The 25,932-nt window shown below is 37.4% G+C and overlaps 1 protein-coding gene across 9 annotated transcripts; it reads right to left on the bottom strand.

Moving 5' to 3' along the window:
- Positions 1-806: 806 nt before the first annotated feature.
- LOC142536736 (UBP1-associated protein 2C) lies at positions 807-25,357 on the bottom strand. Of its 9 annotated transcripts, none has more exons than XR_012818442.1 (4): positions 23,765-25,357; positions 1,389-1,527; positions 1,163-1,309; positions 807-1,032 (listed from the first exon to the last, which is right to left on the bottom strand). XR_012818442.1 is itself a non-coding variant. In XM_075642030.1 (2 exons), the coding sequence occupies exon 1, from the start codon at positions 25,209-25,211 to the stop codon at positions 23,766-23,768; it is 1,446 nt and encodes a 481-aa protein (XP_075498145.1). In that variant the 5' UTR covers positions 25,212-25,357; the 3' UTR covers positions 11,094-11,117; position 23,765. The 9 variants fall into 9 exon arrangements, 5 of the variants coding, with proteins under 5 accessions (XP_075498145.1, XP_075498144.1, XP_075498142.1 ...); XR_012818443.1 differs by having other exon boundaries at positions 807-1,016; XR_012818444.1 differs by having other exon boundaries at positions 807-944.
- Between the last annotated feature and the right edge of the window lie 575 nt (positions 25,358-25,932).

Here is a 25,932-nt window from a genome sequence, read left to right as displayed (position 1 = left end):
TCCGTCGTGCATGTGTGTGGAACGGTTTCGTTCCATTATGAGATTTGTTACGGCATACTAACTAAAAACATTCTCGTTAACAGAGGGGTAAAATTGCTTTTTTGCCCAACTCATGTTGGGTACAAAGAAAGGTAGCTCAACCATGGTCGATTGTACAAATGAAAATTCCACATCCAGTACTCCGCTAGCCACCTCTTCAAGCATCAGCCAGTGTGACCTCTGGATGGATTCTTTGCTACACCTAGTGAAAATCACCTAGACATATTTGTGTGTGGGTCCCCACACCCATGAATGCCCTAAATTCACCTGGTGTTGCATATTCTCTCTGTAGCTATTCGCAAATGATAGTATTGTCAGTAAACACCTTCCTCCAATCAATTTATCGTCTTCAAAAGACCATAGATGGCACTATTTAGCAATATAAAACAATTCCCACCAAAATATTTTCTGAAGATCAATAGGGCAGAGTAGACATCTCAAAATGAAGCAATTGAATTGCACCAAGTAATAAGAGCTCAAAGGGAACAATTATTTGTAAAATAAGAGGCAGAGATTCCTATATTCGACTGCTTCTTGTTGGTTTCAGATTATAAATGAGATTTTGAAGCTCAAGCCAACATAATGTCAATTAAAGACTTCAATATCATGCATCAAGATAGCAAAGGTCAAAAGTCTAACCACAATTGTAAAAGAAAAACTCACACCATTGAAGTGTGGCTGAACCCTTTCCAGCCTTGGCTTCAACAACTTGTGTCACACCATCTTGTGTTCGTTTTGTTTGAGCTTTCATGCTTCCATATGATGAATTTCTCTTGGACTTGCACCATATAAAGTGTAGATGAACCATTTCCAGCCTTGGTTTCAACAACTACTGTCCCACCATCTTGCTTTCCTTTCGTTAGAGCTTTGATGTCTTTATCTGATAAATTTGCTCTCGGTGTTTTCTATTGTCAAAACACATGTAATTTCTACCTTCATCAGATCTGCACTAATAGATTCCCATATCTGGATGTGTTCTGAAATGGGAAAAATCTAGTGGAAAGTATGATCACCAACTACAGGTACATTCACATCTTCCAGAAAGAAAACAAGCGCAGGGAAAAAACAAATCTGAAAAACGCATAATCACAATCAAATGAGAGCACAAACAGTTCTTCCACACTTGCCACACTGACTTTAGCTTGCCCCGACAACACATCAAGCCCTGACCATGTCTAGAGTGGTCACACCGACCAGTTTCTTCTCATCATATATTCCTTTGCTCTTGAACACCTCAACAGCAAGTGGGACTGTAAAGTTCACAGGGTTCCTGATTATGTTGACGCACTCGTTATTTTATGAACTTTCGGAAGTAAAGAAAATCCAAAGCAAAAAATGTCAGGAATTACTTTGGGGCAATGTCAATTCCAGCGTTAACCTAAGAGGCTAGCACCAGTCATGCTACGCTTTTGGGGTACACCAGCCGGAATTATGAATCTGCGTGAATCATCCGGAGCCTGCCTAGCTGCTCTTATGAAGCATGAGCAGCTACCAATATGTAAAACACACACCCACAACTCAAATGAATAAGTCTTATGTGAAAAGGTTTTATAGGAGTATTTGTGAAATCAAATATACATACAAAAAAACTAAAAACAATACCTAACATAGTTCAATTGCATGATGTTGGTCCCACGTGCGGAATTTGAGATAATAAACCCGAAAATAAAGATAAATTGGACACCGAGATTTACGTGAAAAACCCCTAAAAATTATTAGGGTAAAAACCACGGACAAGTTGAAAAAAAATTCCACTATAATATTTTGTGGTGTACAACCCACTCACTGTGTTTCCAAAGAGAACACACACTCTCTTAATACAGGAGAACAAAACACCTCACAAATATGATAGAACTAAGCACTCAAATGCTTATAAGATGAGAGAAAACTCGAAGAAGGGATAATTTCAGAATGAAGGGGGGAGCTCTATTTATAGAGCCTCTTGACCGTGTGAAAACGCGTTTTATACGCGCTTCCGTCTTCTGAATTATTCAATCAAATAGCCCACGTTTCTTTTGCCAATTCAATTCAATAGAGTCTGTCACTTTGGCCCTACCACCTATTGCCGACATTTCTCCCACTTGAAGATTTGATTGAGAATCAAACACATCTCCACACATCCTTTCAATCTTGCCATTCCCTGCTGCTTACGTTTTCGCTAGGCCATTTGAAGATCTACACCACTCAAACTTATCAGTGTTCACTGGTTTGGTTAAAAAATCAGCTATGTTTTCTTTCGTATGGTTCTTCTGCATATCCACACTTCCTTCCTCTACTACTTCTCGCACAAAATGAAATTGTACTCCAATGTGTTTCGTCCTGAAATGTAAAGCTGGATTCCTTGCGATACGCAAGGCACTCTGACTGTCACAAAACAAAGATACTTTCTCTTGTTTGTGCCCGATCTCCTCCAATAACCTTTTAATCCATATTGCCTCCTTGCAAGCTTGAGTAGCTGCCATGTATTCTGCCTCCGTTGTAGATAAGGCCACAACTGTCTGCAGTTTTGAAACCCAGCTTACAGCTCCTCCTGCAAGTGTAAACACATAACCAGTAGTAGATTTTCTTTTATCAGGATCACCTGCATAATCTGAATCGGCATAGCCCCTGAGTGTAAAATCTGATCCTCCATAACATAATGCAGCATTCGAGGTACCCTTAATGTATCTAAGGATCCTCTTAACAGTGTTCCAATGCTCTCGTCCAGGATTCGCCATATACCGACTAACTACTCCCACTCCTTGAGCAATGTCCGGTCTTGTACAGATCATAGTGAACATCAAACTTCCCACTGCTGATGCATATGGTACTCGAGACATCTCCATCTTCTCTGCTTCACTGCTAGGACACATCTCGGAGGATAACTTGAAGCTAACAGGAAGAGGGGTCGATATTGGTTTACTATCTTGCATGTTGAAGCGTTGCAAGACTTTCTTCAAATAATTTTTCTGGGAAAGCCAAATCTTTCTGTTACTTCTGTCTCAGTGAACTTGCATCCCTAGAATCTTGTTTGCTGGTCCCAAGTCCTTCATATCAAATTCCCTAGCCAACTGTGCCTTCAATCCTTGGACCTGATCTTTGTTGGGGCCTGTTACCAACATGTCGTCCACATACAACAGCAAAATGATATAATCATCACCGGACCTCTTGAAATATGTACAAGGGTCTGCACTAAGTCTGTTGTATCCAAGGCTCATGATATAGGAATCAAATCTCTTGTACCAACACCTCGGCGCTTGTTTGAGACCGTACAGAGATTTGTTCAACCTGTAAACCAAGTTCTCTTTGCCTATTTCCGCAAAACCTTCTGGCTGGAGCATATAGATTTCTTTTTCAAGATCTCCATGAAGAAATGCCGTTTTCACATCTAACTGTTCTAGATGTAGGTCAAACACCGCACAAAATGCCAACACTACTCTGACTGTTGTAAGCCGAACCACATGAGAAAATATCTCATTGAAGTCAATGCCTTCTTTCTGAGCATACCATTTTACCACCAATCTAGCACGATACCGCTCCACTTGGTTATTGCCATCAAGCTTGATCTCATAGATCCATATGTTTCCAATGGCTTTCCTCCCTCGTGGTAGTGTAACAAGATCTCAAGTTTTATTTCTGTCTAATGCCTCAAACTCTTCTTACATTGCTATCATCCACAAAGATACGTCCGAGCTTTGAGTAGCCTCGTGGAAACTCGATGGCTCACCATCCTCTGATACTAGACAATATGCAATGTTGCTTTCAGTGACATAATCTGAAAGCCAACCTGGTGGTCTTCTGTCTCGAGTTGACTGCCTCACATTGGAAACATCAGACTCAACATGTTCTTGTTCTTCGTGCTCTGGTAATGCTTCACAAGAAACTTGACATTCGTCTGTCTTATTTTCTACCTGAAAAATAGTAGTTTCTGAATTCGGTGTGCCTTTGTCTCCCTTTACTTTATCTTCCTCGAAGATAACATTCCTGCTGATGACAAGCTTGTGAACAGTAGGATCCCACAAGCGAAACCCCTTTACTCCATCAGCATAACCCAAGAAGATATATTTTCTGGATTTCGAATCCAACTTCGATCTTTCTTGCTCATTGTACAGAACGTACACCGGACTTCCAAATGTATGCAAATGAGAATAATCTGTCGGCTTTCCGGTCCACATCTCCATCGGAGTCTTCAGATCAATCGCCACTGAAGGAGAACGATTGATAATATAACAAGCCGTTTTGACTGCTTCCGCCCAAAATGACTTTTCTAGACCTGCAGTCCTCAACATAGCTCTTGTTCTGTCCAACAAAGTTCTGTTCATCCGCTCCGCTACTCCATTCTGTTGAGATGTGTAAGCCGTCGTAAACTGTCTTTTGATGCCCTCATGTTGACAATATGCATCAAATTCGTCACTGGTATATTCTCCTCCATTGTTAGTCCTCAGACACTTGATTTTCTTTTCAGAATCAAGTTCAACTCGCGCTTTGAAATCTTTGAAGATCTGGAAAACATCTGATTTCTTCTTGATTGGATACACCCAACATCTCCTAGAGAAATCATCAATGAACGAGACAAAGTATCTCGCTTCTCCTAGGGATACAACCGGTGCTTGCCAAACATCCGAATGAATCAGCTCCAATATGCTTTTGCTTTTGGCAGTAGAAGTGCCAAACTTTAATCTGTGTTGTTTACTGGTAACACAGTGCTCACAAAAGGGTAGTGACACTTTTGTAAGTCCCGGCAGCAGCTTCCGTTCTGAGAGAATTTTCAACCCCCGTTCTGACATATGCCCGAGCTTTCTATGCCATAACACTGTTAATTCTTCTCCTGAACCAATTGATGCAACAGCTAGTTCTGCCTCTTTGTGTGTTTCTCCCAAAAGTACATACAGATTTGCAGCAATCTTTTCCGCCTTCATAACAACAAGCGCGCCTTTCACAATTTTCATGATCCCTTTCTCGATACGAGTTTTGCACCCGATGTCATCCAATTGCCCTAAGGACAAAAGATTTTTCGTCAGTCCTTTCACATGTCGTACCTCCTGTATGGTGCGAATTGTGCCATCAAACATTTTAATTTTGACAGTACCAACCCCAGCGATTTCTAAGGCATGATCATTTCCCATGAATACAGATCCTCCTGAGACTGGTTCATAATGATCAAACCATTCTCTCCGAGACGTCATGTGCCACGTCGCTCCTGAATCCATAATCTATGTGTCACAAAATTTGTATCTGCCTTCTGCAACTGTTGCCGCTTCGCTGAATAATATTTCACCACTACCTGAAGTACTGGCCACATTTTCTTGAGAACTTTTATCGATACTCGTACACTCTTTCTTGAAGTGCCCTTTACCGCCACATTTAAGGCAGTAAATATTTTTCTTCTTACTTCTCGACTTTGATCTACCTCGCCTTTGGCTCCCACTGGAGTCACGCTCCATGAATCTTCCTCTTATCATCGGCAAAGCCTCTGCTTGCTTCGAAGTTACCAACCTGTCTTCCTTATTCTTGCGCCGGCTTTCTTCTCCGAGAACCGCAGTTAAGACATCGTCGAATCTTACAAAGCCCATAAGAATATTGTTGGTAATGTTGATGATAAGTTGATCATATGAATCTGGTAGACTTTGAAATAGAAGCTCCGCACGTTCATTTCCCCCTATTTTATGCCCTATGGAAGTGAATTAGGCAAATAAAGTATTGAGTGTGTTGATATGGTCGATCATCGACGAGGATTCCGCCATCCGAAGAGTATAAAGCCTTCATTTTTGGAAAATCATGTTGTGTAGCGACTTGACCTCGTACATCTTTGTCAGAGTATCCCAGATAACTTTTGCTGTTTTTATCTCAGAGATACTTGACGAAACTTCGTCAGCTATAGCTAAGTGTAAATTAGCAACAACATTATCATTCATCTCATTCCACTTTCCATCATCCGCAATCTCCACCGGTCTATCTCCAATAGCCGCCAAGCAATTTTTCTTTCTTAAAACTGCTTGTATCTTTATTTTCCACAGCATAAAATTGCTTCCGTTGAACTTTGTTATCTCATACCTTCCCGCCATTATGTATACAACAATTTAGTAGATTGGACAAAATAATCCCGCCTTAAATTAAAAATCTCAAAAAATCTTTTCTGATGTGGAAGATCAGTCTAGGCTGCAACCACAGAGCATACTCAGAATTTTAAGAAATTTTAAACCAAGGCTCTGATACCACTTGTTGGTCCCACGTGCGGAATTTGAGATAATAAACCCGAAAATAAAGAATAAACTGGAAACCGAGATTTACGTGGAAAACCTCTAAATATTATTAGGGCAAAAACCACGGACAAGATGAAAAAAAAATTTCACTATAATATTTTGTGGTGTACAACCCACTCACTGTGTTTTCAAAGAGAACACACACTCTCTTAATACAGAAGAACAAAACACCTCACAAATATATAGAACTAAGCACTCAAATGCTTATAAGATGAGAGAAAACTCGAAGAAGGGATAATTTCAGAATGAAGGGGGAGCTCTATTTATAGAGCCTCTTGACCGTGTGAAAACACGTTTTATACGCGCTTCCGTTTTCTGAATTATTCAATCAAACAGCCCATGTTTCTTTTGCCAATTCAATTCAGTAGAGTCTGCCACTTTGGCCCTACCACCTATTGCCGACACATGAAACACGTAATTACCAATTGACTAATAACTCGAGAAGCAAGAAAGACTAAACTATATGAAAGATACAACTGATATTGAAAATCTAGAAGATGCTGAATTTTCTCTCACAGTTTCCAGAAACAACATTGATCAGAGGTAACATGCACGGAATTTGAATTAAAAATAATGGGAGAGGCTTCAGGCTTCCTCAAAACATCTTTTGGCCTTAGTTTTGAAACCCAGCTTACAGCTCCTCATGCAAGTGTAAACACATAACCAGTAGTAGATTTCATCTTATCAGAATTACCTGCATAATCTGAATCGACATAGCCCCTGAGTGTAAAATCTGATCCTTCATAAAATAATGCAGCATTCGAGGTACCCTTAATGTATCTAATGATCCTCTTAACAGTGTTCCAATGCTCTCGTCCAGGATTCGCCATATACCGACTAACTGCTCCCACTCCTTGAGCAATGTCCGGTCTTGTACAGATCATAGTGAACATCAAACTTCCCACTGCTGATGCATATGATACTCGAGACATCTCTATCTTCTCTGCTTCACTGCTAGGACACATCTCGGAGGATAACTTGAAGCTAATAGGAAGAGGGGTCGATATTGGTTTACTATCTTGCATGTTGAAGCGTTGCAAGACTTTCTTCAAATAATTTTTCTGGGAAAGCCAAATCTTTCTGTTACTTCTGTCTCAGTGAACTTGCATCCCTAGAATCTTGTTTGCTGGTCCCAAGTCCTTCATATCAAATTCCCTAGCCAACATTGCCTTCAATCCTTGGACCTGATCTTTGTTGGGGCCTGTTACCAACATGTCGTCCACATACAACAGCAAAATGATATAATCATCACCGGACCTCTTGAAATATGTACAAGGGTCTGCACTAAGTCTGTTGTATCCAAGGCTCATGATATAGGAATCAAATCTCTTGTACCAACACCTCGGCGCCTGTTTGAGACCGTACAGAGATTTGTTCAACCTGTAAACCAAGTTCTCTTTGGCTATTTCCGCAAAACCTTCTGGCTGGAGCATATAGATTTCTTCTTCAAGATCTCCATGAAGAAATGCCGTTTTCACATCTAACTGTTCTAGATGTAGGTCAAACACCGCACAAAATGCCAACACTACTCTGACTGTTGTAAGCCGAACCACATGAGAAAATATCTCATTGAAGTCAATGCCTTCTTTCTGAGCATACTATTTTACCACCAATCTAGCACGATACCGCTCCACTTGGTTATTGCCATCACGCTTGATCTTATAGACCCATATGTTTCCAATGGCTTTCCTCCCTCGTGGTAGTGTAACAAGATCCCAAGTTTTATTCCTGTCTAATGCTTCCAACTCTTCTTGCATTGCTATCATCCACAAGGATACATCCGAGCTTTGAGTAGCCTCGTGAAAACTCGATGGCTTACCATCCTCTGATAATAGACAATATACAATTTTGCTTTCAGTGACATAATCTGAAAGCCAAACTGGTGGTCTTCTGTCTCGAGTTGACTGCCTCACATTGGAAATCTCAGATTCAACATGTTCTTGTTCTTCGTGCTCTGGTACTGCTTCACAAGAAACTTGACCTTCGTCCGTCTTATTTTCCACCTGAAATATAGTAGTTTCTGAATTAAAAGTGCCTTTGTCTCCCTTTACTTTATCTTCCTCGAAGATAACATCCCTGCTGATGACAAGCTTGTGAACAGTAGGATCCCATAAGTGAAACCCATTTACTCCATCAGCATAACCTAAGAAGATACATTTTCTGAATTTCGAATCCAACTTCAATCTTTCTTGCTCATTATACAGAACATACACTAGACTTTCAAATGTATACAAATGAGAATAATCTGTCGGCTTTCCAGTCCACATCTCCATCGGAGTCTTCAAATCAATCGCCACTGAAGGAGAACGATTGATAATATAACAAGCCGTTTTGACTGCTTCTGACCAAAATGACTTCTCTAGACCCGCAGTCCTCAACATAGCTCTTGTTCTGTCCAACAAGATTCTATTCATCCGCTCCGCCACTCCATTCTGTTGAGGTGTGTAAGCCGTCGTGAATTATCTTTTGATGCCTTCATGTTGACAATATGCATCAAATTCGTTACTGGTATATTCTCCTCCATTGTCAGTCCTCAGACACTTGATTTTCTTTTCTGAATCAAGTTCAACCCGCGCTTTGAAATCTTTGAAGACTTGGAAAACATTTGATTTCTTCTTGATTGGATACACCCAACATCTCCTAGAGAAATCATCAATGAACGAGACAAAGTATCTCGCTCCTCCTAGGGATACAACTGGTGCTTGCCAAACATCCGAATGAATCAGCTCCAATATGCTTTTGCTTTTGGCAGTAGAAGTGCCAAACTTTAATCTGTGTTGTTTACTGGTAACACAGTGCTCACAAAAGGGTAGTGACACTTTTGTAAGTCCCGACAGCAGCTTCTGTTCTGAGAGAATTTTTAACCATCGTTCTGACATATGCCCGAGCTTTCTATGCCATAACAATGTTAATTCTTCTCCTGAATCAATTGATGCAACAGCTAGTTCTGCCTCTTTGTGTGTTTTTTTCAAAAGTACATACAGATTTGCAGCAACTTTTTCCGCCTTCATAACAACAAGCGCACCCTTCATAATTTTCATGATCCCGTTCTCGATACGAGTTTTGCACCAGATGTCATCCAATTGCCCCAAGGACAAAAGATTCTTCGTCAGTCCTTTCACGTGTCGTACCTCCTGAATGGTGTGAATGGTGCCATCAAACATCTTTATTTTGATAGTACCGACCCCAGCGATTTCCAAGGCATGATCATTTCTCATGAATACAGATCCTCCTGAGACTGGTTCATAATCATCAAATCATTCTCTCCGAGATGTCATATGCCACGTCGCTCCTGAATCCATAATCCATGTGTCACAAAATTTGTGCCTGCCTTCTGCAACAGTTGCTGCTTCGCTGAATAATATTTCACCACTGCTTGAAGTACTGGCCACATTTCCTTGAGAACTTTTATCGATACTCGTACTCTCTCTCTTTAAGTGCCTTTTACCGCCACATTTAAAGCATTAAATATTTTTCTTCTTACTTCTTGACTTTGATCTACCTCGCCTTTGGCTCCCACTGGAGTCACGGTCCATGAATCTTCCTCTTATCATCGGTAAAGCCTCTGCCTGCTTCGAGGTTACCAACCTATCTTCCTTATTCTTGCGCCGGCTTTCTTCTCCGAGAACCTGCATTTAAGACATCGTCGAATCTTAGAAAGCCCATAAGAATATTGTCGGTTATGTTGATGATAAGTTGATCATATGAATCTGATAGACTTTGAAGTAAAGTTCTGCACATTCATTTTCCCCTATTTTATGCCCCATGGAAGTGAGTTGGGCAAATAGAGTATTTAATGTGTTGATATGGTCGGTCATTGATGAGGATTCCGCCATCCGAAGAGTATAAAGCCTTCTCTTTTTAGGAAAATCATGTTGTGTAGTGACTTGACCTCGTACATCTTCGTCAGAGTATCCCAGATAACTTTGGCTGTTTTTATCTCAGAGATACTTGACAAAACTTCGTCAGCTATAGCTAAGTGTAAATTAGCAATAACATTATCACTCATCTCGTTCCACTTTCCATCGTCCGTAATTTCCACCGGTCTATCTCCAATAACCGCCAAGCAATTCTCCTTTCTTAAAACTGCTTGTATCTTTATTTTCCACAGCATAAAATTGCTTCCATTGAACTTTGCTATCTCGTACCTTCCCGCCATTATGTCTACAACAATTTTAGTAGACCAAACAAAATAATCTCGCCTTAAATAAAAAATTTCAAAAAATCTTTTCTGATGTGGAAGATCAGTCTAGGCTGTAACCACAGAGCATACTTAGAATTTTAAGAAATTTTAAATCAAGGCTCTGATACCACTTGTTGGTCCCACGTGCGGAATTTGAGATAATAAAACCCGAAAATAAAGAATAAACTGGACACCGAGATTTACGTGGAAAACCTCTAAAAATTATTAGGGTAAAAACCACGGGCAAGATGAAAAGAATTCCACTATAATATTTTGTGGTGTACAACTCACTCACTGTGTTTCCGAAGAGAACACACACTCTCTTAATACAGGAGAACAAAACACCTCACAAATATTATAGAACTAAGCACTCAAATGCTTATAAGATGAGAGAAAACTCGAAGAAGCGATGATTTCAAAATGAAGGAGGGAGCTCTATTTATAGAGCCTCTGTCAGTGTGAATACGCGTTTTAACGCGTATTCTTATTCAACACGTTGTCCCTGCCAACCCATTTTGAAAACAGCATTTCTTGACTTAAATGATCACAGCATAAATGCATTTCCTGTTTGCCAACAAAAAGTTGTGTTAGTCGGTTGCATGGTTAGTCGCAAGCTCCATGAATTCAACTTTACCACCGCATACAGATTGGCGCTGGAAAAATGGGCAAATTGGATCGAAACCAATATTAATCCTGTAACTCAGAAGATCTTCTTTATGACAATGTCTCTGACACATTTGTGGTAAGTTTTTCGCCATCGTACAATAGGGATCATAACAAAGAATGTAGATTATAATTTTTGGCGATTAAGTACAGTAACATAACGGGAGCATGGCAATTATAAATAATTTAATTACATCAAACAAAAAAATGTTACAAATTAAATTCATGCTAAGGAGTTGGGAATGGAAGCCTGGAACAGACGGAAACTGCTTCAACGAGACACATCCCACAGAAAGATCATACCGGGGAACCGGATCAAGTCTCGACATTATGTGAACATTACAAGATTTTATAAGTCAGCTAAATGTTAAAGTAAGAGTGTTAAACAATACACAGTTGTCAGAATTTAGAAAGGTGGACATACTTCCGTTTTTTGCGAAAGGAAAGGGAAACTCTTGACCAGAGAACAGAGATCTGATCCAAAGAACTTTGCTGATTGCATTCACTGGTGCTTACCTGGGGTTCTTGATACATGGAATGAAATTTTGTATGCAATCCTTTTACAGGACTATTGTGCACAAAGATAGAGCACTGTTTCAAAGATTCAAAGTCGAGGCATCTGTTTCTTCTCTCTAACCCCAATTTTTATTTTTTATTTTTCAAATGCTGCCTTTTAGCATTTAAGAGCTGTAAAACAGAATCTACTCTCACAATGAATGTCATCACATTATCAAATGCAAATAAGACCTCTAGTTTTGACTTCTTGTAAGTACTTGAAGAGACAATCAGTAAATTCAAACTCAACTTGGCTTAGATTACTATATGAAAAGGTCAAAATAGCGATTCAAGGATCTTCTATTTCAGGGATTAACGATTTATGCCCTCCACAAAAAAAATAACCATCATCTATCTTATGCAACCGAAACCCTTCATGGTCAAGTAGGCGTTGCTGCCCAAAATTCACATATTCTTTTACTATTACTTTCACATTACTCAAGCAGAAGCTCAATGCCTTGAGAGAAAAAGAAAATGAAGGCAACTCCTTGTGCATCAATCTCCGGGCTAATGGATTCAAACTGGTGGCATATGTACCCAACCCGGGATTTACCTTTTATTCTTCAAATCCATAGGAAAAGACATGCTAAAAATAATTACAACAATTCCAACAAGAAGGCAGAACATGAACAACAACCGGAGCAACCATCTGAACAGAAAGCAGGAAACTTTTAGTTTCGCTCCTATCATCATACTCCCCAAATATAACGTCCAATAAATGATAATTAATTAAATCTAAGATCTTTTTTATTTATGAATTCTATATATTGATGGATATCCGCAAAACAATCATCAATGCGACGTTGACACATGAGTCAAGCCATCAAAAGTTCGAAAAATTCATAAGAATCAGATGATGTTATCTTTGCGGTAGACGTCTTGATAGAAATGACTGTCCCAAGTCAAAATGATGCAAGGTACTAAAAAACCCACATGAAAAATATCGTAAGAAAGCTAGCACACCACACCACAGGCGCCTCTTTGAATCAATTTGACAAGGAAAAATGAACTCTCCGATTATTATTATTCCATATATGAATTTTCACTAGCCCGGTGTGCATGCATGTTCGAACGATTTTTTTAAATAAGTACATTTGTTTAAAAACATTTGAAATTAAAATTCAAATATTAAAATTTTATGATTTTTATCAAGTTTTTTAGATTTTCAAAATAAAATAAACAAAGTCTCCAAAAAAATTAGAGATATTTTGGAGATTCTAAAGACAATAAAGACAATATTTGATCTAACTCGAATATTATATTATGTACATAAAATATAGAAATGACTATATCAATAAACAAAAATCCTCTCTCTTACGCATACTCATTCACATTGTTATCTTCTCAATTTTCAAATTACTAAAATACAAAACAAACGTATTTTATTTCATCAAGTTAACGATTAATAAAGTTTTAAATTTAATATATAATAAAATATTATTTTCGCAATTCAAAGAAAATAGAAGGCATATGTGACATTCAGATTCTTCCATATTATTGTAACTGAATGTGCAATAAAATCACCCTTTTGACATTCTTTCAAAAGTTTCGAAAAATATATATTATAGAATGTACCTCTTAGGAAAAAATATGATGTAAAAATCATTGTAGCTTAATGGTAGTACTTCACATATTAATTTGAAAAGAAAAGAAAAAGCAGATTTATTCCGATATTTTCATTACTATTCAATTTATTTACTATGTTTTTTTATTATCTGATTCACATATTTAATGCAAAATAATAGCTGCCATCGGAAATTATTACCATTTCACATTAATCCACTACGCACGTGTATAATAACATAGAGTAGATCTTTTATGAGACAGTCTCACAAATTTTTATCTGTGAGAACGATTCACAACAAAAATTAATACTCTTAGCATAAAAAATAATATTTTCTCATAAATGACCCAAATAAAAGATCCGTCTCACACATGTTTTTGCCAATAACGTATGCGTTGCTCGACTTGAACTTTGGTTCGAAAAATTTCTTTACTCGAAACCCATATGATCATTTTCATTTTCAAAATCAAATAATCAAAATCTTGGAAGGAGATTTTCCATCTTAAATGAAAAGTATGAGATATTTAATCATTGTTAAGTTGTAAGAGCACTGCACGAGATTAAATTTTCATGTCAACCAAATCACTACGTCACGTTTCAAAAAGCTGAAAGCAAGTACCAGGGAGAATTATCACTATAATTTCTTGTTCCAAAATCAAATACATTTTTGGTAATGTGGAGTATGTCTATATAAAACAATAATAAAAAAGCCTACAATCAATTGAACCTTCAAGATTTTACAAGGGAAGGTCTTTTTTCTCAACCTAACGAATAATAAACAATAGGCCAAAGGTTAGACATGACAATTTTCCAGCCTATGATAAAAACCAATAATACCAGTCACCATGATACTTAACTATCAAATTCAAATATTTTAAACTTGGCTAAATTCACTGATGCTAAAATTCAAATCTAATCTTTTAAGTCAAGAGTCTACATGAAATCAAAGAGCACAATTACACTATCCATGCTGTATTTATTGCCCATCACAAGCACTGATGGAACGCCATCAACTCCAAAAGTTGTAACCAATCATATCAAATCTTAGAACTCGAGTGACATGTTTACATTGTAACTATGACCTTTCATCAGTCAGTTCTTTAACCCCAAAAAAAAGTGTGACAAGAAACTTTCAAGGTTTGGCAAAGGAATCCTTACAGAACACAACACCTCAAGCTATAACTAAATATCTAAAACCGTTCCAAGGAATTCCAGACGTGCTTTAAACTGAGTGTTGCTCCAACTATGACCACCAGCCATTACACCACACAAATGCTACATCTCGAGAACGGTGGTTCATCGCTCAGTAAACAACCTAACAAAACCACGAGGTAACTTTCAGGGGTGACATAGCAACACAACCGTTCTACCCAGTAATCAAACTCAATCCTATCTGATAACCGGCTAGGCATGTTGGACTCTTCCCTCAAAATAAACCTTCCACAAATTTTGATTAACTCTCTCTTAAACGATAATCAGAAAGCCAAAACCTAGTAAATAGAACTTGGTGGTATCATCATGAAACTAGCAACATATTCGATGAGTCACCGAACCACTTCTGGGTTTGAGATTCGGAAAAAAAATAGACCAGAATTATAATCCGAGTTTTATAATCAATTACAACATTCTCCCACGTTCCAAATTTACCATAACATGAAATATCCACACTCAGCAGCAAGTAATTGGACAAGCTATCTGAATACAACCAAGTACTAAGATTATCCACTCTTTCGAACCTTCAGTTGGACCTAAAAATCAAGAATATGGACAAAATTTCACTCCACATAATTCAAGGACCTATAAGAGAGACGATTGGAATATGTGCCAAGCCAAATTTTATACGTAAAACATCTTTTTCCATTACCTTCAAGACTTTTGAGAACCCCCCTTTATACGTCAAACATCTTTCCCCATTACCTTCAAGACTTTTGAGAACCCCTCCCAATGTAAATAACAAAATTCCATTTTTTCCTTCTTGAACAGCAAAAGATGGGCGATAAAACATTATAACCAGTAGCCAATATACTGGAAATTAAAGTAAACAGTCAATTGTCACTTAAAATGGATGCAAAAAAATAAAACAAATTAGACATCATATTGTATATTATCAATCCTACAGTCTCAAATGACGAATGCCCTTTAAAATAGAGAGGCTATGGTCTCAGAAGCTACATGAATCTAATTGAACAAGTATCTATACATGAGAATCCTCATCATTTATTTCAACGGTGAAAGTTACAGGTACGAAAATATTAATTTAACTTCATCGCAGCTTTTTTAGAAACACCGTCTGTGTTACCACCAATTACCACTCGACATCATTACTTATTATTGTTAAATTAAGAACTTGTGCTTCTTGATAAAAACAAAATTCTTGTTATTATATATCTTCGCAATTATTTTAACAGTAAGTATGATGTCTAGCTGTTATTTAGAATAGCGAAGGCAAAGGCTTTTTCTAATGATTAATGGTTGTTGCAAGAGCATGAGACCATGTTAATTGAAAGCTCGTGCCTGTTTCACCATCGCGGTGCATGTGCCTTGGTCTTCCTGAGAAGCTCAAGACATTCTTCAGGCACATTCATGGTGAACGTGAATCTTAAGATCAAATAGTAGTTTGTTTTGGCTTACAAACTAATTAACATTTGTTTGTTGTTTAATAGTTCGTATATCACATACTACATAATTATAACATCTAACAAAATTTCCTTCAAATATCAAACTTCTAGCTTATCATGTCTAAAACCTTAATATGCCTATATTTTACTGGTGTATGCCTCGCCTTACACGGAGCTTAGGAGACCGTTGTGACTTAGTATACCTCGCGCTTTAATAGATAAGCATTTAATATAATTTACTACTAGTAACAAGTATAGCTTCTACACTAGGAATCGAAACATATTACAAAAGTACAAAACTTAAACAAGCATCGCATCACCTCATCTCCTTCCATATGGACAGGCTAGAGAGCATCATCACCACAAATGAGAACTAATAAAAACTCAAACACAACACATCGAAAAAATTTCACGTTGCAATTATAAAATGCGGAAAGCAACATGATCCATACATAAAAATGCAGTAATAAACACAAAATTACAGCTGCAAGATTGTTAAGGAAATAATAATAATAAATCCAAGGTATCAAACTTATCAAGAGAATTCTGGCATATAATTAAATGATACAACAATTTTCTAGTAAATAGGCTCCGCTTTACTAATATTTAATCAAGGACCACTTTCGACCCTAATCAAGGAGTTAAAAGTTCAATACTTGATAAACATCACAACTATTTATGATAAAAGCTTCAAAGAAGCAAATATCATATATACAACAATATTACATTAATAAACCAAAACCAAAAAGAAAAAATATTTCAACCCCCTAGCTAATAACCATTAATCCAAGGAATCAAAGCTGCAAGCAATTGAGTACAATGATCCCCACGTGTCAATCTTAGGCTATTTATGTACAGACTTCCAAGATCACTTTCAAATACCAAACATTGCTTCTTCCCATGATCTTTTTACCGAACATAATTGCGAAAACAACTTTCATAAACCACTTCAAAAATTTGAATAAATTTTTTTTAAAAGCACAACCACATGGCATCAATTTATTCTTTTGATTGAAAAACCAAAGTTACTCTCACCAATAGTATGAGATTCAACTGGCAAGCACATTGTTCTAAAGAGTATTCTGATCTACATGCTCAAATTTCCGAACGATTGGAAGTTGGAACCGACACTAAAGAAATTGAAGATAATAGCGGAATGACATTCTAACTAAAGCCAATTTTGGTACCATAATCATTTTCCATATTAAGAGCCTGCCAACCTAAAGCGCTCCTCACCCCTATAAGGGTGAAAAGCAGGTATCTACTGAGGAGAAAAACATAAATCAACAAAAAGTTAGAACCATATGGCTCTGTTGCATGTACAGAGAGACGATATAAAATGATGCAAAGAGAATACACATCATACTGCTTTATTTCAATTGAATCAATAGAATTTCCGAACAATTTGTCGGAATCAACTCAAAAAAAATTGAAAATGATAGCAGAATGACATTCTAACTAAAGCCAAATCTTGGATATCAAAATCATTTTCCATTTCATGATCCTGCCAGTCTAAAGTGATCCTCACCCCAAAAAGGGCGGAAAACAGGTGTATACTAAGGGGAAAAACATAAATCAGCAAAGAGTTAAAACAATATGGCTCTGTTTCATGTACAGAGAGACACTATAAAATGATGCAAAGAGAATACACATCATACTGCTTTATTTCAATTGAATCAATAGAAGGCCAAGTGCAGATATACAAGAATTATAAAACCTAATTGTAACAGCATTGGGTTTGCTAATCAGGTGCACAATTCACAATTAACTAAAACCCCTAAATCCCAAAACCTTTAGGTGGAAGTTAAAACAAAGACCTCAAAATTCTTGGTTTTGGAAGATTCAATTTTGCCTTTCAAGTTCTAAATATAAAAAATGTATGATTAACTGCATCATATCAAAAGCATAGACAACTGTAAATAACCATGAGAGAGAAGCAGAAGAGAAAACAACAAAGAAAAAGACGAACAAAGAGGATATTATTTTAATACATGAAAATGCTAAGGTGTTGTGGGCTCCTCGTAAAGATACACACCGCACACTATCTTTTTGTTATTTCTCCTTTTTTTGGTCTATTTTTGAAATTTCCAGATCAGTACACTAATTTAAAATAACTAGGAGAAATCAGAAAGGACCACATCAAAAGCGTAGATGAAGTGAAGAAGACACCAAATACACAGCAAATCAAAATCATCAAGCCAGAGTTCACATTGTCCGCATGAAATCACCAGAACCATTAAGGCAACTGCGCCAACAAGCCGGTCATTAACCTGAATCAAACATCCATCACAACTGAAAATCATTCCACATTTTACAAGGTAAAATAGCTTTCAGGCTAACAAAGAGAACATGTAAAACAATAAACAGCCAAATCACTTCCAAACCAAAAACAGGGAAACGAAAAAATGGCTTGTTTAATCAATTTCAAAATTAGATATGCACAAGAATTTTACAAAAAGTCATTTAGAAATGTACCAAAAGAAAAAGGCCAGCCAAAAATGGATGAAAGGTAAAACGATAATTGTTTCAGTCCTGGAAATAAACACTGAGAGGCTGAGACTATATTTTTGTTGAATAATTGGCATGATTTAGTTGTTACCTAGGAGATTGTGAATAAAAGTCCAAGTCACCAGATAAAAGGAACGAGATTCTCTAGCTGATATGAGCACATCTGATGTAAGAAAGACGGTGATATAAAATTATGCAACATTCTTTTTATGTTTTGGAAACTGCAGCCAAGTAGCTGTCCATATTAGTAACATCTTGTTGCTTTTCAGAAAGATAGTGATATAACACGATGGACCATTTTTTTATGTTTTGGAAACTGCAGCTAAGTAGCTGTCCAAAGTAGTAATATTTTGTTTGCATTTTTTTTCTGACACTACAAGAATTTTAATTAAACAAGGTATACCGAGTTTATGTTCGGATACAGCAAGTACACAAACATGCAGATGTCCATCCATAATCACTTGGATGATCGACAGTGTGTAATGACTGGACATTTCCGAGGAAGAGGAAAGTATTCCAAATACAAAAAGAATATCTGACGCATAATTTATCAAAGGCGAGTGCCTCTCGCCCAGGTGAGGCCCCTGCGCCTGGGGTCATCTCAAGCGCAGCGATTCACTAAGGCGAGCCCAGGCGCGCAAGTTCACTTAAGAGCGCTTAAAACACACCTAAGTGAATTTTTTTTAACTACTTGTTTAAAACAAAAGGACCAAACCCAAACCCTAGCAACCCAATGCAGAATCAGAAGAGAGGAACAAATAAGAAGCAGAAGACAGCGAGAAGAGAGCGCTGAACATGAACAAATAGGAAGCAGAAGAATGCAAGCAGTGAAGGCTCCAAATAATCAAGTAAGATATTTTTAGGTATTATTTTCTGCATATTAATTTATTTCAAGCACATGAAGTCATGAATATTCATATTTCATGGATGCAAATTTTACTCTAGTTTTACTTCAGTTTTAAATTTTAACCATGTAATGTTTTTTCTTTGGTTTCTGCATGGCTTATTAATTTATGTTATTATATATTCACAATTACTTATATAATATACATATTCATGGTTGCAATTATTTCTCCAGATTAATGTCGATTTCTGAAAATTTGGATAATCGAAAAGATCTTGCTTGGAACTATGGGAAATTAATCAATCCAAAAATCACTAATTCCGTGCAATGTGTTTTTTTGTGGCAAAACTCTCAAGGGAAGAATTTTTCGTCTCAAGCAACATCTTGCTTGAAGCCATCGAAATACCAAAGCACGCCCAAAATGCCCGAATACGTTAGAACTAAAATTCAAGATTACATGTAAAAAAAAGAAGTCGAGCAGCAAATGGACATGAATCCTAATTTTATGAATTTGCTAAGCAATTGGAAATTTTGGAAGATGATGATGCGTTTCCAATCTCTCGAAAAGGAAAACAATCAATGCCAAGTTCAATAGCGAGTTCCACCTCCATCCCCCATGTTGCTCAAGTCAAAAGACAAAAATACTGATGGTCCACTTGATTATTACTTTGTCAATAACATGGATCAAGTTGTGAATCAAGGAAAGCAAAAAAGAGCAAAAGATTCAAATAAATACGATGAAAGCAGGAAAAAAAAAGACTTTGTGGTGCAATATTTTGCCAAATGGATGGACGAAGCAGGTATTTCGTTCAACGCTGTAAAGTATGATAGCTTTAAGGAATTTTATAGAGATGCATCTTACTGTACTCATGATTGGAAGCCCCCAAATGACCATAAAGTTAGGGTAACTTATTTAAATAAAGAAATACAAAGTACAAAAAAAAACTGAAATAGTACGAGGCAAACTATAAAAAATATGGATGTTCATCAATGGCGGATGGAAAAAACAGAACTGTGATTAATTTTTTGGTGAACGGTACAAGAGGGATAGTATTTCTGGAATCTGTGGATACATCCTGCTTTTCTCATACAGGTATCAAGTTGTTTAACTGACTTGAAAAGCATGTGGAACAACTTGGTCCAAAGAATGTTGTTCTAGAGGTTATAGATGATGTCTCTGCATCAAGTATCAAATGTGAATTCAATTGGTTACTTTCTAATAAGTATTAGATTTATTACTCATAAATAATAACATAAATCTTTAATATGCAGAAAACATTTGATGTTAAGATTTCCACATATATTCCGGACTACATGTGAATTCCATTGTTTGGATTTAATGATTGAAGATTTATTCAAAATTTCAGTACTCAATAATGTTTATGAGATAGGCATGATGGCCATATATATATATATTTATTCAAAATTTCAGTACTCAATAATGTTTATGAGAGAGGCATGATGGTGAATGGCCATATATATATATATATATATATATAGACCACAAGTCTTGAAAATGGTGAAAGAATTCACAGGTTAAAAGAGAAATGGTCAGGGCTAGGAAAACTCGTTTTGCCACCGTTTTTTTGACATTGAAGAGGTTTCAAAAACATAAGGCGAATTTATGAAAGAAGTTCAATTTATAAAAGCGGAACACGAGTCGATTTGCGAATGAGGCAGAAGGCAAACGTGCAACATAGGTTACATAAATGCCTTCATTTTGGAATCATGTTGTTAATGACATTAAAGTTGGTGGCCCAAAACCTGAAATGAGGTATATATACGAGGCAATGGGTCGAGCTAATGAGGCTATTTCTTTGGCTTTCAACAACAACGAAGAGAAGTACCAAAGGATTTTTGAAAGCATTGATAAAAGATGGACGGATAAGCTTTACAAGCCTTTGCATGCAGCTGGTTACTTTTTGAACCCGAAATTGTTTTATGCGAATCTTGAGATAAAAAAGGATGTTGGAGCCTGAAGTTATGAAAGGGTTGTACGAGTATGTTGAAAAGATGCGTGAAGATATTGAATTTCAAGATAAAGTCTCGTATCAACTCTCAAAATATAAAAACGTTGATGGGCTTTTTGGCGGTTCTATGTCATTAGACATAGAAATAAATTATCACCAAGTAATTCTTGCTTTTTGTTTCAAGATCGTAACATATTGTTGAAAACTTAAAGTATTTGAATTTTGAAAATTTTGGATATCTCATTTGACAGCTCAATGCTGGTTGACTTATGATTCTACGACCCTACAATTGGAAGATTTTGCTGTGAGAACTCTCAACCTTACGTGCAGTGCTTCTGGTTGTGAGCGGAACTGGAGTATGTTTCAGCATGCAAGTATTTAAATTCTAACATTTAATAATTGAGTCTCGACATAGTAATTATTATTATTATTATTATGAACAATCCATAAGAATGAATTTATTTTAAAAATTTTGCAGCTTCATTTTTAAAATTTTAGCAGCTTCATTTGAATGATCTGGTCTTCGTTGAATATAACAGAGCACTGAAACGTCGATATGGTTTGCGTGACAAAATTGATCATATTTCATTGGATGATACTGATGATATCAATGAATGGTCGATGGGAGGATTGGACAATGAAGAAAATAATTTGGTCTTTGGGGATGATTTGACATGGAGTGATGTAGGTCGTGCGTCTGGGGTTGGCGAACAGATTTACAAATTTAGATCTCGTGCTTCATCTTCTTCAAATGAGATAAGGGCATCTACATCCAAAACAACAAAAAAAAACCGACTTTACATCTTTTGGATAAAGAGAAAGAAGAAATTGATGTTATCGAGAAAGTGATGAAGATCAAGAAGAATATAAGTCCGAAAGTTCTGGGACTCTGATGATTCGATGAAAGGAGATGAACTTAATTTAGATGATAGAATTATTTTAATCATGTTACTAATTACTGTTTGTGTCATTGTGATTTAATTATTTCATATTTTAATATATTTATTCTAAAATAAGTATATATTTTTTTTTAAAAAAATGAGCGCCTTGCCTTGTGCCTCAGGCTCCAGGGCCCTTATGCCGCCTTGGTGCACCTTGCGCCCTTGACAACCATGATCTCATACTTTATAGGGCATTCACTTTCAATCAGGTAAAGAATCAAGTATTGGACAACGGTATCGAAGCAGCAAGCCCCATATGTGCCAAGATGAAAAGAATAGACAAATAGATACAACTGCCTAACAGAAATGTATACATAGATACAATTCGCTGGGAAAATAACAGAAATGTATACATAGCTCAAAAGTGTAGCATCCTGTTAGTTCTAACTTCTATCCTCCTTGTTTAATGAAAAAGTCCAAAAAAAACTTTGCCAGGAATAAAACATTAGACCATACCTCTCAGCAGTTTGATATCTTCTTTTAAAGTTAACATTTAAAAACACTAGTCAATTGCTAAAACAGTTTCCATACGAAGAATGCTTATTTCACATTCTTCAAACAAAAATCAGACAACAGTACTTCCATGAGACAGCATGTAAGAAAGAGATACGGTCCACACTAATAGGATCAAAAGAAATGAACATGCCATGGGTACAAAGAAAGTGCGGCAACTCTATAGACAAACATCTAAATTAACAAAATATTATTCAGTTACCACCCATCTCTACATGGAAATTGCTTTACCACTGCTCAACGAGGCTACACACCAAACTAGGTGCTAAGGTATGAGTTTCTTCAATATATAAAAATTAAATACATGGCAAAAATTTAAAGATCTAAAGGCCAAGTTTTATTTTTAGCTTTTATCAGGTCATACAACTTCAAATTACTTAATAGCATTCTCCAGATTCATTTACTAGTATCGTTATGGTTCCATCCACTCATTCATAAATGTAAAAGAAAACGTTAATCTCAATCAGCCAACACCTAGAAAAATCAGACGTAGCTAAATAACACCATTGGAAAGGACAGAAGCAAGGAAAACAATGAATTTCATTTGATAAAATCAACAACTCTAGCACAACGTTGGTCTAGCAAATACGTTGCAATGATAAAGGAATTAAACCGCAGAAAAAATTGCATTGATATGCAGCAAGTTGAAAAAGCAGGCAACAAGAAACAAAAGCAAGCACTCAAATTTTCGTTTAGACATAAAATTGCAATTCTGAAGAAACACAACCACAAATAAAAAACCAGAATTAATATTGATGCCTTTCACTGCTCTACACAGCAAGATACATGACTTTTTAGATGCCAAAATCATATCTAGAGCGTTTAATGTAAAACAAAGTTAACTAATTGGGAACCCAGAAAATAAAAGGTCTCAAAGAAAAGAGTAGCACCCACATGCAGATAAAAAAATTACAGAACACAAAAAAATTGTTAAGGATTAATACAATCAGTCAGAAAACATTTCAATCATATAACTGCAAAGGCCCAAAAGCAACAAAACGTAATAAATTTAGAAGAGCAGCCAAACCGAAAGTCTATGAATCACATAGTCGCAGCATGCGCAGGCAGACAAGTCAGAAAAACTATATCAACTAAAACATGCAAAAATAAACAATGGCAATTACCTCAATAGTAAGGGTGCATCCCCTGGTAGACTCCTCCAGGAGGAGCTCTAGGTCCTGAAGATGCTCCTGCTGGTTGATTCTGTTGGCTTTGATATCCACTGGAAGACAAGCTGTAATGTGCACTCTGCAGATAATCTCCAGAACCCGTCCCACCAGAGCCAGGAGGCAAACCATACAAGGATGACCCTCGACCCGCACCACCCATTGCTCCGCCTGCACCAACAAATCCACCAGCAGATGCACCATTTCCGCCACCAGCACTTCCCAATCCGGAGCCTACACCACCCAATCTTGCTCCAGCACCACCATATCCACTTCCAGGCCCAACAAATGCAACACCAGTACCACTCAACCCCGCACCAGCACCTTCCAATCCACCATACCCAGCTCCAGCAGGTCCGCCAAAATGAGAACCACCAGGATAAGGCCCACCAAGCCCAGACCCAAACCCACCGCCCCCTCCCAAATTTGACCCTGCAGCTTGAGCTCCAACAGCCGAAGAACCTGGACCCACTGCACCTACGCTCAACCCACTAGAAAAACCACCATATTGTCCACCAACCCCACCTGCGCCACCATATTGGCCACCCGGAACAGTGGCCCCAATTCCGTTTCCATTCCCCTGATTAACTCCCTGCACTCCCATGGGCCCTGGAACGCCAACCCCAGAGGGCTTCCCTCTTTTCCCATCAATTGCCAGTTTACAATTTAACTGATGTCCATCAATATTCTTTATCGGATCCACCAAAGAGGCCTTAGCAGCATCAGCAGTTTTATAAACAAACAAAGCAAATCCCTTGGACTTCCCTGTCACCTTATCGTAACCCAAAGGGCCCTCCTCGATCTCCCCGTACATGGAAAAATGTTGAAGAAGTCTCTCAGCCATCATGTCATATGGCACATTGGCCACATAAATCTTCCTCGTAGATACATCTGCTGGACTAATCATTCCTCCAACACCGCCAGCCATTCCTGGACCTCCGCTGGCAGGATTTCCAGCAGCCGCAAGCTGCGTGACAGTCATCCTACCATCTATTTTCTTACTAGGTTCCTTCAAAGCCATCATGGCTCCATCAATGTGTTTAAAAGTGACAAAACCATATCCTTTTGACTTACCGGTGACCTTGTCGAGGATAACCACAGCCTCATCCAACTCTCCATAGGATGAGAAGAGGGAGCGGAGCTTTTCAGTGGTGGTTTCCCAGCCGAGGCCGCGGATGAAGAGCTTGCGCTGGGTGGTGTCGCGGTCAGCGATGCATCGCACGGCATCAAGAACGTCAGGGTGGCGGAGTACGGCTTTTTGGACAATTTCCAACAAAACCTCGTGTGTGAAGGGCTCAAGCATTTTGCGAGCATCGTCGAGGGTAAGCATGAGAGGGCTGAAGGAGTCGGCATCCGCCCCTACGACACCGTTGTCATCGATTTTGCGCTTCTTAATTGGGTCCATTTCGCACGAAGAAAACCCTAATCTTTGGTGAAGCTGTGCGGTGGCCCGAATATTTATGCGGTTGCGCCGCTGTGATTCACGCTGTGGGGATTTTAGGCTTTGCCTCTGTGGGCTCACTTATCGGTGTCCAACGGTTTCACACCGTTTAATAAATAAATAATGTACAAGAAATGTTATATTTTGTATATTATTAATAATTTTATATCAAGTATATTAAAGTATCTTTGGCTGAGAGGATGGAGTATATAAACTCGGGGATAATGACGAAGAATAGAGGGATAAAGTATCTATTATTTCGGGTTCTTAATTTGTACTATTATTTTTGTTAGGAGTACATATTCTGATATAATATTTTTTCTCGTGATGAGTTAATTCGATTCATATTTAAAGTAAAAATTTATATTAATTTTTCATAAATCGAATCGTATTGAAATTCGTCTCATAAAATTAAATCGTAAGATCGTCTAACAAAATTTTTTTATATTTTATCTATAATTATTCAACCTAAAATTATAAGCGTCAGGTGGAGTCATCATATAAGTGGAGTGACATGTCTCGTGCCAACAGATATTAACTCATCACGAAATTGAGTCAACTCAAAAACGAGACAAACATTAGATGCGTACAAAATTAACACATAGCATCAAATATTATCCAAATAAAATTGAGTTGCATGTATCAAAGTGTAAATAACATTGTTATTCTTTATGTTTAGACATAG

This window comes from Primulina tabacum, chromosome 2 (assembly GCF_025594145.1).
Source record: "Primulina tabacum isolate GXHZ01 chromosome 2, ASM2559414v2, whole genome shotgun sequence".
Classification (NCBI taxonomy): Eukaryota; Viridiplantae; Streptophyta; class Magnoliopsida; order Lamiales; family Gesneriaceae; genus Primulina; species Primulina tabacum.
This window is presented reverse-complemented; position numbering and strand designations above follow the sequence as displayed.